Below are 17,994 nucleotides of genomic sequence, written 5' to 3'. Positions count from 1 at the left end.
CATTTTAACTGTTGAAGAGCTCTAGAGCTATAAAAATGCCACAGAGTGCACAAACGGGTATATTCACTGAAGTGTGCCAAAGAGAAATTGTAGTGAAATTAACATAATTTATAAAATATTCATTAAAGAGACACTGAAGCAAAAATAAAAAAAATATGATATAATGATTTGTGTGTGTTTTACAACTAAGAAATAAAATATTAGGAGCAGAAACAGTCTAATGTTTTTTTCCAGTACAGGAAGAGCTAAGAAACTCCAGCCGTTATCTATGGAAAAAAGCCATTGAGCTCCATGACGTTCAAAGTCGCAGAGAGCTCTGTGTTTTGAAGCTTGTTATCTCAACTGTCAGTCATTGTATCTTCTTTTTCTCTGCTGAGAAGGAGTTCAAAAGTTCACTGCTGCTCTGTAACATCATTTAGAATGCTGAGTAGTGTGTAAACTGCAAATATTAGAGAATGATGCAATGTTATATAAAAAAAAAAACCTATATAACTGAAAATATAAATATGAGAACATTTTCTTTGCTACTAATATTATAGTAATTATTCGTACTACACATACAATTCATAAGATCATAATTTTTTTTCGCTTCAGTGTCTCTTTAAGGGCTCAGCCACACTAGAAGCACTTATCTGAGCGTTTTGTGATTGATTAGCGCTTTCTGATTGCTTTCTAAGCACTTTTTAAAAATCTCTCTCATTCTCCTTCATTAAAATCGCGTAAAAATCACTGCGATTGCGTACGAGGAAAATCACGATTTTTACCGCGATTTTAATGAAAGTGAATCTCCCTGATTTACGTTCTAAAATTTATCGCAGGTGGTGACATCTTTAGTCCTGTCAGGTGCAGCTCTGAGAAATGTTTGTTACTGAGAGTTCTAAAGCCAGTAGAAAATATACCTGGCCTCTCAGAATGCTCTAGGGGTGAGAATTCTGCATATCTAATCAGCTTATGCTAAACATCAATGGGAGGGCGGGGCTACATACCAATATACAGCAATATATATAGGTAGCTATAGGAAGATGAACATAAAAGTGGGTATCCTAAATAATTTACTGTATTCTACTATTTGTCATTACAGTGCCTCTTTAACCACTTGAGGACCCACCCTTTACCCCCCCTTAAGGACCAGCGCTGTTTGTTGGTATCTGTGCTGGGTGGGCTCTACAGCCCCCAGCACAGATCAGGGTGCACGCAGAGCGATCAGATCGCCCCCCTTTTTCCCCCTATGGGGATGATGTGCAGGGGGGGTCTGATCGCTCCTGCCTGCAGGCATGTTGCGGGGGGGGGGGCACCTCAAAGCCCCCCTCCGCGGCGAAATTCCCCCCTCCCTCTCCTACCTGCTCATCCCCGGTGATCCGGGCTGCACAGGACAGGGGCGGAGCTAGGGGGGGTCGGGGTAGGATAAGTGCCCCGGGGCGCCGGGTCCCCAAGGGCGCCCAGCTGAGCTTCTGGTTTTGTTTTTTTTGCGGGGCTGAGGGGAGCAGAGAAGAGAGAGAGCTGTGCGGACGGTGGGGAAGGGGGGCCATCTCCCCCCTCCTTCCCTCACCTTAGGTGCTCTCTCTCTCCCTCGCTGTCCCCTCCAATGTCTGTCCGGTGGCTGGCAGCGGCGGGCGGAACTCACCTCCGTCACGCTCCAGCGCCGCGTCGGAACACCGGCCGGAAGTTCGGGTGCGCAGCCGCTGCTCTGGTCTGGACCAGACCAGAGTAGCAGCAGATCCATCCGGCGCTACGACGAGACGGAGGTAAGTTCCGCCCGCCGCTGCCAGCCACCGGACAGACATTGGAGGGGACAGCGAGGGAGAGAGAGCAGCTCTTCTCTGCGCTGCTCCCCTCCTGCTGGGGAGGGGGACACCTGGCTACCTACTCTGGGCACCTATACCTCTGGCTACCTACTCTGGGCACATATACCCCTGGCTACTGGCTACCTACTCTGGGCACATATACCCCTGGCGACCTACTCTGGGCACATATACCCCTGGCTACCTACTCTGGGCACATATACCCCTGCCTACATATATTGGGCACATATACCCCTAACTACATATACTGGGCATATACCCCTGGCTACCTACTCTGGCCACATATAACCCTGGCTACCTACTCTGGGCACATATACCCCTGCCTACATATAATGGGCACATATACCCCTAACTACATATACTGGGCATATACCCCTGGCTACCTACTCTGGGCACATATACCCCTGGCTACCTATTCTGGGCACATATACCCCTGCCTACATATATTGGGCACATATACCCCTAACTACATATACTGGGCATATACCCCTGGCTACCTACCCTGGGCACCTATACCCCTGGCTACCTACTCTGGGCACCTATACCCCTGGCTACCTACTCTGGGCACATATACCCCTGGCTACCTACTCTGGGCACATATACCCCTGGCTACCTACTCTGGGCACATATACCCCTGGCTACCTACTCTGGGCACATATACCCCTGCCTACATATACTGGGCATATATACCCCTGGCTACATATACTGGGCATATATACCCCCTGGCTACATATACTGGGCATATATACCCCCTGGCTATGTGGACTGGGCATATATACCCCCAGGCTACATATACTGGGCATATATACCCCTGGCTACATATACTGGGCATATATACCCCCTGGCTACATATACTTGGCATATATACCCCTGGCTACATATACTGGGCATATATACCCCTGCCTATATATACTGGGCATATATACCCCCTGCCTACATATATTGGGCATATATACCCCTGGCTACATATACTGGGCATATATACCCCCTGGCTACGTGGACTGGGCATATATACCCCCTGGCTACATATACTGGGCATATATACCCCTGGCTACATATACTGGGCATATATACCCCTGGCTACATATACTGGGCACATATACGCCTGACTATATATACTGGGCACATATTATTCTCCTGGCTACATATACTGGGCATATATACCACTGGCTACATATACTGGGCACATATACCTCTGGCTACATATACTGGGCACACATACCCCTGCCTACATATACTGGGCACATATACCCCTGGCTAACTGTTCTGTGGACATCTCTACCCCTGGCTACCTGTTCTGGGGACATCTATACCACTGGCCACCTATTCTGGGGACATCTATACTGCTGGCCACCTATTCTGGGGACAACTATAGACCTGGGGCTACCTATTTTTGGGGAACCACGTCAGATTGAGTGTATTTTGGAGAACTGCTGCCAGGTGAGAGGTGTCTACCATATTAAGGGGGCATTCTACCTATTTATGTGAAATGCTGTCTATTTATGTGACTCATGACTGCTGAATTTGTCTTTTTGGGGGCCTCATGGTTACTGAATTTGTCTTGTTGGGGGCCTCATGATTTGTTGGGGGCCTCAAGATCGCTGAATTTGTCTTGTTGGGGGCCTCATGATTGCTAAATTTGTCTTGTTGGGGGCCTCATGATTGCTGAGTTGGTTATGTTGGGGGCCTCATGATTGCTGAATTTGTCTTGATGGGGGGGGGGGGGGGGGCTCATGATTGCTGAATTTGTCTTGGAACATGCTGGAAGGTACATACTGAGGGAGGGTGGGTGAGCGTGAGCCTGCTAACCTCCATATACATTTGGCTCCACCCATAACCACGCCCACATTTATTATGTGACCACGCCCCTTTTTGGCGCGGGGGCGCATTAATAGTCTTTGTCCCCGGGCGCTGAAAATCCTAGCTACGCCTCTGGCACAGGACGCTATCCGTCCTGTGCAGCCAGTGACAGGACGTCCCCTGTCACATGGCGGCGATCCCCGGCCGCTGATTGGCCGGGGATCGCCGATCTGCCTTACGGCGCTGCTGTGCAGCAGCGCCGTACAATGTAAACAAAGCGGATTATTTCCCCTTGTGTTTACATTTAGCCTGCGAGCCGCCATCGGCGGCCCGCAGGCTATTCACAGAGCCCCCCGCCGTGATTTGACAGGAAGCAGCCACTCGCGCGAGCGGCTGCTTCCTGATTAATCAGCCTGCAGCTGGCGACGCAGTACTGCGTCGCTGGTCCTGCAGCTGCCACTTTGCCGACGCACGGTATAAGCGTGCGGTCGGCAAGTGGTTAAATTTCACAGTGCACATACACTTTACTAGGATTATTTAACATTTGCAATCCCAGTTACACAACTAATGGAAAATGCGTTGTATGCCGCCCCTATGTTTCTTGTATAAGGTGCGTAAATAACGTACATTATCTACAAGCATAAGTGCTGCATGTTCAAAGTGCATCGTGCTAATTGTGTAACCCGTGTTACCAAATTCATTGTCATCATGAGTGTCAGTAGCACTTTAAAGTGGATCTGAACTCAGAACTTCCTGTCTGCTCTAAAAGATAAGCAACGGCATAATAATCTTTAAAGAAAAATACTTCTTCGCTACTGCTGATACAAATCCTGCAATACAGCTTCAGTGTTTGTACTGCGCCTGCTTTGATGGAAGCAGACATAGGGTTAACATCCTGTGTTTACAAATTAGCTGCTCTGCCGAGGCAGAGGAGATTCCTGAGCTGACACAGCTTAGAGATCAAATTACGGTGGTTATTAGTCACAGATAAGGGTGGAATTAGACAGGCTAAACTCTCTAAATGCATACAGGGCGGATTTCTCTATGTTTTCCTTCTGTCCTGTGCAAGAGTTTGGGTCCACTTTAAATGGGCTAAGAACACTAAACCCTCATTCTTCTGCTAGAGCTGCATTTACCCCCTTTACTTGTCATGCCTCATGCCTCAAGCATGCAGAAAGTGAGGCATTTCCAGGGCTTACAGTGAATTTGGGTCGGGTGAGAATGTTGATATTCTTTTCACATTAATGTTCATAAAAATGTTAAATTCGACTTGTTGAAAATGCCATCGAAAATCATTTTCTAATAACGTTGTTATTTTTCACACTAAAAGAAACAATTTTTCATGGCTTTACAGAAAACAATTTTTTTTTTTTTTTTTGCATTCTTGGGTAAAAAAAAGATTTTTTTGCATTTTCACAAATTTTAGCCATATTGCAAAAATACTGTGTATTTTTGCAAAATTTTTCTCAAAATCTAAAATGCCATTTTCGATGTGAAAATGACTTTGGCGAAAATCCACGAGCAATGCTGATCAAAAACATTAACAGCCTAGGTACCATGTGTTGGTTTATCTATGGTGGTCCAGGAAAAGCTACCCAGGTGCCCTTCTGCTCTAAGACATGGCTATTTTTTTTTCTCTGGGAAGGACGCTCAAAGGTCCTTCTGCCACTACTGTGAGGACTGACAATTTGTTTGTTCCTTTTTTTAACTTTAACAGCCATTGAGAGCGGATGGAGCGCATGGTGCATGATGGTGGTGCTGGCGGCTGCAGTTTTGAGGAGGCGGCTTATCCTGACAGCAGTGACGCCATTCTGTTTTGAGCCAAAAGGCTCTGCTCGCGGTTGACACAGTATGCCATCAAGCTTCTTTCATGCCCGCCATCCAGTGTTCTGACCGAAAGTACCTTCAGTGTCACCGATGGAGTGGTCACAAACATACGTTCACGATTGTTGCCTGAAAATGTCAATCACCTCACATTTTTGAAAATAAAAGAAAGGCAGCTATCATCTCCCACTGCAGATGTCACTGGTTGAATGATACAAGGACTTCCTGGACAACCAAGATGAGGCATCATAAAACCTCACTGCTCCTGACCACCAACACACTGTCAACTGCTGCTGCTTTAGTTTATTTTTTCTGCTAATTATTGTAATGTAGAGGGGTGGCATTCACCACCAATGTCATGCTTGCCATTTCGCTAACTAAAAATCTACTTTACATTTTTGCTGCATCCAGGTAGCCAGGCAACTGCAGATGAAAACCCCCAGCACTGCCACACTGAAAGGTATCATTGCCTTTGCTTATTTTAACACTAGGTATTATAAGATTGATTGTTGGCATTAAAGGGACTCCGAGCACCTCTCATGGGCATGCCTTTAAGACCCCGACCAGTACTGCAAAGTACTTAAAGGTGCATACCTTTCTGTAGCTTGTGCTCTCCTCTTTCATTTGATGTCATTCTACACCAAATAGTTTTCGTTCAATTTCAATTTAAAAATCGCGGCTGCCATCTTGGCTATGTTATAACTTCCGGGTCACCCCTGTCTTCTCAGTTAGAGAAGTGCATCACTGAATGAAGCAGGAAGAGGAAATGACACGCATGGCCATTGGAAGAGGCTCCTCCAGGGGGGGTCATAGCACGACTTTGTTTGAAGTTGTCTGGTTTAAAGGCATGCCCATGAGAGTAGTCCCTTTAATGTTATCCAGTTCATGAGGCAAACTTGCAATATTGTCTACCATCCTACCCGTTTCTGGAGCAAAGACTACAGCAGTAGTGCTTGCATACATCCTCCTGGTCTGGTTCTTTAGTAATCTTGGTTTGGCCCTCTTACTTTTACTTTAATATTTTTCCTATTTCTATGTACACTTGTGGGTGGTGTTACTGATGCACTCCACCCAGTTTATACTGCCAACTAGCAATGTGATCCATGTTCCATTTCAGGGCCCATCACCTTTGCCTTCTCCTTCTGCTGCCGCACTCCATTGACGCAACTTGTATGTACACTTGTGGCATTGCTGATGGACTCCATCCAGCTCATGCTGCCAGCTAGCAATATGGTCCATGCTCCATCTCAAGGACCACCGCAAAGTCTTTTGAAACTTTTTTCCCCTTGTTACCAGTGTTCTCCCACACATACTTAGCAAACTTGGTGGTTCTTGCATGTATAGGAACTTTGCTATTAACCATTAAAGGGAAACAAGCACCACTTTTTTTCCTGGTTTCTGATAGCTATAGGAGCTAGCTGCCCATTATTTATGCAGGAGAAGGTGTGAAGATAGCATCTGTGACTTCTGTAAACTATTTTCTAATCTACCAACCCCCTGTGCTGATGAAAGCATTTGTTTGCTGGCTGCTAATGTGTGCAATAAAATAATTACATCAGTCCTTATCTGCCTGAAACTTCTACAGTCAGGCAAGCATCAGAAGTAGGCTAATGAAACCCGTTGCTAAACCTATAAATGTAAAAAGACAAGGTAAAATTGAAGGTTTTTTTTAAATTAAATTTAGAATTAATACATTGTTGGCATGCATATAAAATGTGCTATTAAGATGCCCTGGGTGCTAAAAATGGTGTTTGGTTCACTTTAAAGTCATCTCATTGACTTTAATGGCATTCGCTTTGACGGAAATTCATAGTATCATCCAAAGTTTAAGGAAGAACTGCTGAACTGCTCATCCCTAAGCAGTACAGATAGATTAAAGCTGTTTGTAATTACCCTAAAACAATTTATACATTGCATGATAGCCCAGACTTTCTAACCTGGATAAAATCAAATTTCCTAAAAACACGGCTTCAGGAAAGACACTGTGTTGCAAGGGACTTCTTCATTAACAATCATAGATGTAAAAAAAAAGAATGAATGTCCAAGACCTGGCACACCCTAACAAGCTTCAGGAAATAAAGGGTCAGGAGTACAGTAATGTTAAGGTGGATAATGCTATCCAAATTCCACAGGTAACAGATAGGATAGGCAAACAAGAATAAGTCCAATGTTTTAGGATCAATACAGTCTCTTTATCAAGGCATGGCATTCAATTAGTTTCTAGAGATGGCCCGAACTGTTCGCCCAAGGAATAGTTCAAGATAAACAAGGCATGTTCGCGTCTATTCGCGAACATATGGCGGGTTCAATTCTCCTCCATACATTTCAGCTAAAATAGTGACCCCTCATCCGAGAGTCAGCAGACACATGGCAGGCAATCGGCTATCCCTCCCACCTGGACCGCCCCCCCCCCCCATCTATCAGAAAGCGAGCACAGCAGCCATTTTACACTCTGACTGTGGCTGCTGTGAAGGAGACTAGGGACTGCTGTGAGGGAGACTAGAGCTGTACTGCTATTAGGGAAAGTGTTAGTTAGGCCTGTGTTCTGTGTCTCCAGTGGAGTTTCCTAAAGCTACAGTACCAATTCACCCTCTACATGACTCCAAGAGCCCTTCTAAAGGCTGTGTTTTGATCTTGTGATATTACTGTTCTGTGTGTCCACACAAAACTGCAATAGAAGAACTACTGTAGCACTAAGCACTGACTGCACCTGTCTGCAACAGCTAAAGTGCACTGTGTGGAGTCCACACAGTGCACTTTAGCTGTTGCAGACAGGTGCAGTCAGTGCTTAGTGCTACAGTAGTTCTTCTATTGCAGTTTTGTGTGTCCAGTGCACACATTAGCTGTTGGAGACAGGTCTGCTGGCCCTAGTAGTGCACCGACCATAACCCAATAATCCTTCACCACCACTACTGGCATCTAGTATGCACTACTGCCCCCTGTATAAGGCCACATCTCACAGTGCAGGATCACTTAACTGTCATTGAACTACCTCAGCCTGACGTGCGCACAAGCACACACAAAAATTGCCACCAAGAGGACTAACATTTATGTCCTGGAGGTGTCAACTAGCAAAAACAATGATTTGCTCAAATGATGTTATCACTAAAGCTCTTTGCGGTTGTTTGCAGTGGTTTAAAAGCGGCATTTCATCTACACTATCTTATCGCCGTGTATGCATGCCAGAAGTTTTAAAGCACTTAATTCAACAAATTTAGGAATGTACTGTGATTTCTGCCCTGTAGAGATTAAAACACGACTCTGCGTCAATACACAGTTTTTGGTGGGACTTTTGGCATGGACCCCCCTCCGGCATGCCATGGTCCAGGTGTTAGAGCCCTTGAAACAACTTTTCCACCACTTTTGTTGCCAGAAACAGTCCCTATAGGTTTTAAGAAAAACAAAAGTTTGCTTACCTAAGAAACAGCCTATAGGTTTTAAAATCCCCCTGCCCATTGAAGTCTATAGCGGTTCGCACAGTTTACCAGTTCATGAACGTTTGCAGCAAATTCACAACACATGCTTGTAGCCAGAAGATGTCAATACATTTGATCTGCATACACTTCTACATCAGTGATTAGGGAAGTATACGAGACAAATGTCCTTTTTAATTTCAAAAGGTATCAAATGGCATCCTACATACAGTATTCTTCTCACTACAAATTTCCTTCGAAAGCCCTTTCTTGTTCATTTAGCATCTATTGATGCAGTGCAATTATCTCCTGACATTTGATGAATATGGTATGGTCCAGCTGAATAACCCAGGCTGCTTACACAATCATATGGTTATATGTCACCGTGTCCAGACTATAGCCTGTTTATCTATAGGAGGGGAAGACAAATGCGTGATGGATATTAAAGGTTGGAAAACACTTTTGTCAGCTTGAGAAATATCAGAATTGATAAATCACCCATTGCTTGTCCATTTGTCATGTGGACTAACTGTCAAGGTTTCCACAAAGAGTTACTAGATGTTTCGCTTCTATGTTTATTTTCTTGTCTGTTTTTTTTTTTTTTATACCTTGATTACAGAATGGAAGAGTTAAAGGGACTCCGAGCACCTCTCATGGGCATGCTTTTTAAGCCCCATACTCACGGGGGACGGCCGTCGCCGCAACCGCGTGGCACGCGCGTGTTGCGGCGACAGTTCCCCCGTGTGTATGATGCGCGCGCCCCGAACCGTCGCTCGTCGGAGCTGTCGCCAGGCGATTGACATGTTCAATCGCCGGCTACAGTCGTCGCCGCAGCCTCGCATGTGTATGCGGGCTAGCGACAGCTACCCACACACACCACACGGAGCTTCCGGCGGGGGGGAGGAAACTCGGCGACAGCTTCCGCCGCATCGCTAATCCCTCTGCTGCCGTGTGGATGCAGAGGGATTTGGCGACGAGCTGACGCCGAACTGCCGCCGAACTGTCGCGCACACGCTCCCGTGTGCGGCGACAGCTACAATTGTACCCCCGTGGGTACTTAGCTTAAGACTCCGACTTGTACTGCAAAGTACTTAAAGATGCATACCTTTCTGTAGCTTGTGCTCTCCTCTTTCATTTGATGTCTGAATTGCCGCTTTACACCAAATAGTTTTTGTTCGATTTCAGTTTTAAAATCGCGCCTGCCATCTTGGCTATGTTATAACTTCCGGGTCACCACTGTCTTCTCTGTTAGAGAAGTGCATCACGGAATGAAGCAGGAAGAGGAAGTGACACGCATGGCCATTGCAAGTGGCTCCTCCAGAGGGGTCATAGCACGACTTTGTTGGAAGTCGTCTGGCTTAAAGGCATGCCCATGAGAGGTGCTCGGAGTCCCTTTAGAGCGGACCCAAACCAAACATGTTTTTTAATTCAAAATATTTAGTTGTACCACTCTGACACATACAAAGATAAATAAACACTCGTTCAAGCCTATGAGCATTTCAGTGTATGCTTTTCACCCTTCTCTTTTCATAACTAGGGTTATACAGGTGGCAGCCATCACTTCTGAGCTAGGTAGGAGGTTTTAGATCATGGGTGTGTTTGTCATCAGCTACCCTCCCTCACAGGGCCATCGTCTATGTGAAATCTCGCACAAGCTGAGATCACCTCCCCTATGACATCATCAGTAGCAGCCTGTGTTTTGTTTTTGTTTTTTATCTCCTCCACTAGTTTGCCGGAAAAATCCCGGCAATATGAAAGGAAGGGAGGGGTGCCTCCAATAAATGTAAACTATTTTATATTTGTCATCATGCAGCTGAAAAAAGCTGCTATTTATCATTATAATTTAGAAAATAGATTTTTTTTTTCTGAAATCTTGTATTTTAGTTTTGGTCCACTTTAAGGGATGACCACATCTTGAACATATCTTGTGTGTTGCATTTGGGATGTGTTTGCAATGAATTTGAATAAATGCGAGCCTACACAGAGCCAGTGGGAGTGTAACTAGATAGGGAGCAGCCCATGTGATCACAGCGGGCCCAGAGCTGTGGGGAACCCACCTACTAATGTCTTCCTCCGATACAGGGGACTATACTGCAGTTCAGATGTGTTGTGGCTACACGTGTTATGAACGTGAAGCTTCTGATGGCCACACTTATCTAATGAACTTTGTGAGATAGGCCCCAAGGCTGTGAAGGTCAAAAAGGGGAGGCAAGGGAAAGGGTGTGAACATTGAGGGGCCCCATCAAAGTTTTGCTGGCGGGGCCCATGAATTGTACTAACGCCACTGCACAGAGCCTAAAGGTGCGCCATCATTTACAAATGGTATGAATATTTTAATTCTAAATTTGTTTATAATTTTTTGTCAGTGGGGCAGCTACAGAGCCACGGGCTTTAGTGCAAATTTTACACTGGCCCCCTCCCAGCTTTGTATGTATTACAGTCACGTGATACAGAGCACCAAACTTGGCTTTCCAAGGACAGGTACTGTGTGAGAGAGAGGGGTCAGTAGAGGAAAAGGAAAGGTTTGTGTAAAGGGGACCTCCAGTGTCAACACATATTTTCTGGGTTGTCTTTTCCTATAAAGTAATAATCGGGGCTGATTGTCCACCAACTACCCTCTCCCCCCTCTGCTAAATTCCATGGTGGTTTCTCTACGAAAGATAGAAAAGGCACCATGTTGTTTTTCTGTAGGAGTGGGGAAGACAGTGCCGAATTTTCCATAAGGCGCTGTAGGCACTGACCTCAGGAGCTTACAGTCTATTCCCTGCCTCATATCACTGATGTCAGGCACTTACACCCTAATCCTGGATTAGAATTCTGAATATTTTTACTTGGGGGTGTGGCCTGTTTTTAGGGGCAGAGTTTAGGGCACCAGAGCGCCTGTGCCTATAGGCCTCTGAGTTGTAAATACCGCTCTGTGGTAGGGGGAGGTGCCAGACTACATTCCGGAAGTCGGCAGACATCGAGCCCCAGGGGTGATTTACAATAAGAAAACCCGGCTGGTGATTATAACTTTATAGGAGAAGAGGACCCAGCAAATATGTGATGACACTAGAGGTCCGCTTTAAGCAAACCATTACACGAAATTGCGGTTCCTGATTACATTTACATACTGTTTATTTATAATATTTATATAGCGCCGACATATTACACAGCGGCACATCGCTGTACAGAGTATATTGTCTTGTCCCTAACTGTCCCTCCCCGTTTTTGTCTGCACTGTCTGATGAAGGGGACCTGTCATTGGCCCCAAAACAATTGTCACTTTTATGTGCTGATGTAGCAATAAAGAAGACGACTGCAACTTGAATGGTGTGCTAGCCTGGATTCATACTTGGCTTATGTGATTTGGTGCTTGGGCTCAGCACCGACAGGCTACGCACCCACCTTATGGGTAAGGTGTGCCACCCCCACTTTCTCTCTGCCGTTAACTGTCCCTCAGAGGGGCTCACAATCTAGTCCCTACCATAGTCATATGTCTATGTATGAATCGTGTAGTGATTGTATCATAGTCTAGGGCCAATTTAGAAGGAAGCCTATTAACTTATCTGTATGTTTCTGTGATGTGGGTGGAAACCGGAGTGCCTGGGGGAACCTCACACAGACATGGAGAGAACATACAAACTCCTTGTACATGTTTACCTGGCTGGGATTCGAACTGAAGACCCAGCGCTGCAAGCACTAACCCCTATGCCACCATGCTGCTACATACAAAATGAAAAACGTTTTTCCCCAAAACTACGCACTACAATTTTGCATTGTAATTGAGAATCAATTCACAATACGAAATTATGATTATGCGAAATTTGTGCTCCTCACTACCATAAAAGACAAGAGTAGTGGAGACCTGCTGATCCCATAGTGCCTCAGCCCTGTACTATTTCATACTACTGTGATACACTAAAGAGGTCCAAATTAACTATTTTACAATTAACTTGGCTTATTGCCAATGAGGCATTTTGGATCTCCCAATGCACTGTAGTTTTTCAACCAATGAGGATCAGTCTCGGTTGATCATGTGTTATGTGATCGGTACTAGTGAGGTCCTGTACATTCCATACACAGTACACTTTTCCTATCTTATGTCATAATTACTGTGTTAGCATTGCCCATGTACTCACATATTTGTGTTTGCTGTGGAGGTCAGCCAATCCGCCGCCAGTCCAACCATATCCAGACCAGTGGAGAGCTGGTTAAAATACCTCGGATGTCCTAAGAAACAACACATAATAAAGTCATTAAACATATCGCTTATAAAATTAAGGATAAAAAAGGTTCGTCGGCAGCAGGTGCAATTATTTTGTTTATTATTATACATAGGATTAAAAAGAAATGCAGAAAAGAAATATTACACAACTCTTATTTAAAAACCACTTGTGGACCGCAGTGTTACCCCCCCCCCCCCCCAAAGACCAGGCCATTTTTCTCAAAAAATTGGGCCACTGCAGCTTTATGGCCTTGCTGCAGGGCCACACAACTCAGGACACAAGTGATTCCCAACCCCCCCCCCCCCCTACCACCACCACCTTTTTCTCCCCACCAACAGAGAGCTCTCCCAATGTTTATTTTTATTCTTTTTAGGAAATATTTATTTCTTTATTTTTCTATTAAATTTTACTATTTTTTATTTATTTTTATACCCGTCCCTGCCTCCCCCCGCTAGCCAATCAATGTGATTAGCTGTCATAGGCATCAGCCGATCAATCCTGTGTCACACGGCTGTCCCCAGTACAGCGCTGCTGTACATCGCAGTGCTGTACTAAGTAAATAGACAGCAAAACGTCTAACAGTCTCCTAGTGGCGATCGCCACTGGGAGTCTGATGGCGTAGAAGAGCTCCGTCATTGAAGCAAACTCGGCCCAAGGACTTTATGCCGATCGGCATTAGGTATCCTGGGTCTTGCGGCGCGTCCACGCCCATCGGCGGGACATGGTTGCCTAGAGGTTAAAGGGCCACTATAGCAAAAAAAAATTTTTTAAATACATATATTAAAAATGTACAATTCTTCCAGAATAAAATGCAGTATAAATGACTTATGTATGTTGCTGTCACTTGCAGTAGGTAATCAGAAGCTGAGAGATCTTAGACTAGTCCATCTCCTCATGGGGGATTCTCAGTATTTTTCTTCTTCTATACAAAAGTTCTCACTGGAAAGGATCTACAGTATATATATATAGATGTCAGCCACCTTCCCTACTCATTTGCACACTATTTTGGTAGTTGGACTGAACAACTGCAGTTCAATAAATAACTCAGAATCCCCCATAAGGAAATTGACTACTCCAAAACCTGTCAGATTCAATTTCAATACCTACTGTAAATGACAGCAACATAGGAAAAAAAGGTAGTTCAAAGTGCACTTTACTCTGAGAGAAATGTACATTTAAATGTACATTTTTACATCTTTAAGCTAGTAGGTTTGCAACAATTTACAACCAGAAAGATGGAAGGAGTATGAAGGAAACAAACTGGGATCAGCACACACTGCAGCTTGTATCATCAATATAAACACCAAGCAACACTGGAGCTGAAATGCCAGTATTAAAAAAACAGGGCTTAAATCAATAATGCAAGTTATTTTGAGAATACACCAACACTTAGGAGCACAACTTATACCTTATTTTGTCAAAAATAAATGGGAATCTGATCCATAATGGAGTTTGTCTTGACCCCATAGTTACATCGTTTGGATGAAAAAAGAACGTTTGTCCATCAAGTCCAACCAGAAAATAAATACATTTATAAATAAGTAAATATTAGCTATCTTTCCCTCTCCTGCACCCTCATATATCCCAGTTAATCCAGGGGAAGGCAAAAAAAAAAACAGGATTTCCGCCAATTGACCTTTAAAGAGACACTGAAGCGAAAAAAAAATGATGATATTATGATTTGTATGTGTAGCACAGCTAAGAAATAAAACATTAAGATCAGATACATCAGTGTAATTGTTTCCAGTACAGGAAGAGTTGAGAAACTCCAGTTGTTATCTCTATGCAAACAAGCCATTAAGCTCTCTGACCAAGTTAGTGGTGGAGAGGGCTGTTATCTGACTTTTATTATCTCAACTGTAATTGAACTGTTTACTTTTCCTCTGCTAGAGGAGATGTCATTACTTCACAGACTGCTCTGAAAAGGTCCGTACACACGCCGGACCTAAGGCAACGACGGGTCCGTCGTTGCCTCCCGCTGGGTGGGCGTGCCAGCGACAGTCCGGCGTGTGTACGCTCTGTCGTCAGACTGATACGGCTGTTTCTGAGCGATCCGCCCGGCGGATCGTTTAGAAACAGCCGTATCAGTCTGACGACAGAGCGTACACACGCCGGACTGTCGCTGGCACGCCCACCCAGCGGGAGGCAACGACGGACCCGTCGTTGCCTAAAGTCCGGCGTGTGTACGGACCTAAAGACTCATTTTGAATGCTGAGTGTTGTGTAATCTGCACATATTATAGAATAATGCAATGTTAGAAAAAACACTATATACCTGAAAATAAAAGTATGAGAATATTTTCTTTGCTGCTAATCTTCTAGTAATTATTCATAGTACACAACCAATTCACTATATCATATATTTTTTTCCGCTTCAGTGTCTCTTTAAGTAGAGAAAAAAAACTTCCTGACTCCAGGTGATAGATAAAATCCCTGGATCAACTCTTCTGGATATTAAAGGGAACCTTAACTGAACGGGGGGTAAAGAGTTTTACTTACCTGGGGCTATTACCAGCCCCCTGCAGCAGTCCTGTGCCCTCGGCGCCCCTCTGGAATCCTCTGGTCCCCCGCTGTCACTTAGTTTCGTTTTTGACGACTCACCAGTCGCCGGCCGCCATGCATATTATTGGACGCATTCACCAATGCAATTAGCGCTATTGCGGACCGCAACGCGTTGCCGCATATCTACGCGTGCGGAATGCGGCAACGCATATTTTTGTACGCGTTGCGGTCCGCAATAGCGCTAATTGCATTGGTGAATGCGTCCAATAATACACGTGGCGGCCGGCGACTGGTGAGTCGTCAAAAACGAAACTAAGTGACAGCGGGGGACCAGAGGATTCCAGAGCGGCGCCGAGGGCACAGGACTGCTGCAGGGGGCTGGTAATAGCCCCAGGTAAGTGAAACTCTTTACCCCCCGTTCAGTTAAGGTTCCCTTTAACTAGTAATTATAGCCAAGGATAACCTTCAATGCAAGGATAGCATTCAAACCTCTTTTAAATGAAGATATAAAATTTGCCATAACTACTTCCTGAGGTAAGATATTCCACACTTTAAAAACTCTTACTGTATTATTATTATTATTATTATTATTATTAATATTATTATTAATAATTTGATTTATATAGCGCCAACATTTTACGCATCACTTTACAATAAATAAGGTGACGCCTTCCTAAACAGATGGCAAAACCTTTTTTCCTCCATACGCAGATCATGCCTCCATGTCCGTCTTACAACCCTAGGGACAAAAAGCTCATCTGCTAAGCTTTTGTATCGCCCTCTGATGTATTTATATACATGTTAATCAGGTCGCTGTCTTTTTTTAAAGCTAAATAAGCCCAGCTTGTCCAGCCTTTCTTGGTAAGTGAGACCTTTTATCCTTTGGATTAGTTTAGTTGCCTGTCTTTGTACACGCCCATTAGATCCATGATCTAGATTAGCAGCAGCTGTGCCAGCCTTCTCCCTTTAAGTGACGTATTCCCAGGCCACGTTCCCCAACAATGCGCTGTAAAGCTCCATACACACACTCAATTATAAATAAGTGATCGCAGATTCCCCGATGATTTGCCACGAATGAACCACGCTGAAGCATGGTTGGTTTAAACAACGGCACACAACAGTCTGTAAATCGGATTGTTTGGCGGAAGCGCAAAAATGACGAACTAGAAGTGTGAAATTCAGCACACATGAGTAGTTCGATTATTGCCTGAGAGCCCTTTTCCACTGGTGCTGTTTCCACGCCAAATCTGCAGAGTTTCCCCACAGGCAAATCGCGCGGGGAAACTCTGCCATAGGGTATAATAGCACCTCCGGCCGAATCGCTTGCGCTAGTGAATCGGCCGACATTTTCATCCGAAATGATGCGGGAGGCTGCAAATCCCATAGCCGAGCATGGCACGGCTGATGGGATTTGTCTGTGTATCCGCACTCCAGGAAGTGACGCAGCGCGTCTTGCAGACGCATGCGTCACAAGTGGAAACAGGGCCTAAATCAATCTGCAATTATGCATTAGTCTGGCATTTTTGTCACTAAAGATCTTGGGTGCCGGATCTTTAGACAATGCCAGGGGACTCTCCTTAAGTGGCACTCCGAATTTCCTCTTTGTTCTAAAAGATTATGTACAGCATTAAAGGGGCACTATGGCGAAAAATAGTAAAATTTAAAATATATGCAAACACATACAAATAAAAAGTACGTATTTTTCCAGAGTAAAATGAGCCATAAATTACTTTTGGTTTGTTTGCACATGCTCAGTAATGACTTGGAAGCATACTTTTCATTGCCTGTATGTTTTTTACTGTATCTGCTGTATGCGACAGTAACGCTGCATTGCGACTTTTTGGGCGCGTTGCGTTGTAAGTTTGCAGTGCGACTTTAACATTGCATCAAAATGCAACGTCCCACTGTGTATCTAGCCTGACAGGTTTTGGACTAGTCTTCATAGGGGATTCTCAGCAAGGCTTTTATTCTTTAGAAAGCTATTCCCTAAAAAGGATTTAAAGAGGAACTATCGCGAAAATCTTAAAATTGAAAACACATACAAATAAGAAGTACATTTCTCCCAGAGTAAAATGAGCCATAAATTACTTTTCTCCTATATTGCTGTCACTTACAGTAGGTAGTAGAAATCTGACATTACTGACAGATTTTGGGCTAGTCCATCTCTGTATAGGGTATTCTCAGCATAGTCTTTATTCTTTATAAAGACATTCCCTGAAAATGATTAATACTGGCCAGCCTCCCTGCTCGCTGCACACTATTTTGGCAGTTGGATGGTGCAACTGCCATTCACAAAGTGCTTTTAAAAAATAAAGAAAACCTTGAGAACCCCCTTATGAGAAGATGGGCTAGTCCAAAATCTGTCGGCAATGTCAGATTTGTACTATTTACTGTAAGTTGTAATAATCTATACGTTGGATGCTATTGGCAACAACACTACACCTTC

The 17,994-nt window shown here is 44.4% G+C and overlaps 1 protein-coding gene across 1 annotated transcript in view; it reads right to left on the bottom strand.

The window, feature by feature from the left end:
- Window positions 1–17,994, bottom strand: part of GAD2 (glutamate decarboxylase 2) — a 131,277-nt gene that overhangs the window by 70,308 nt on the left and 42,975 nt on the right. Inside the window, exon 5 of the mRNA XM_068235658.1 lies at window positions 12,961–13,051. Coding sequence (XP_068091759.1) covers window positions 12,961–13,051 — 91 coding nt within the window. The remainder of the gene's footprint in view (window positions 1–12,960; window positions 13,052–17,994) is intronic.

This window comes from Hyperolius riggenbachi, chromosome 5 (genome assembly GCF_040937935.1).
Source record: "Hyperolius riggenbachi isolate aHypRig1 chromosome 5, aHypRig1.pri, whole genome shotgun sequence".
Taxonomy (NCBI): domain Eukaryota; kingdom Metazoa; phylum Chordata; class Amphibia; order Anura; family Hyperoliidae; genus Hyperolius; species Hyperolius riggenbachi.
The sequence above is the reverse complement of the archived record's forward strand: the minus strand, read 5'-3'. Positions and strand labels throughout refer to the sequence as shown.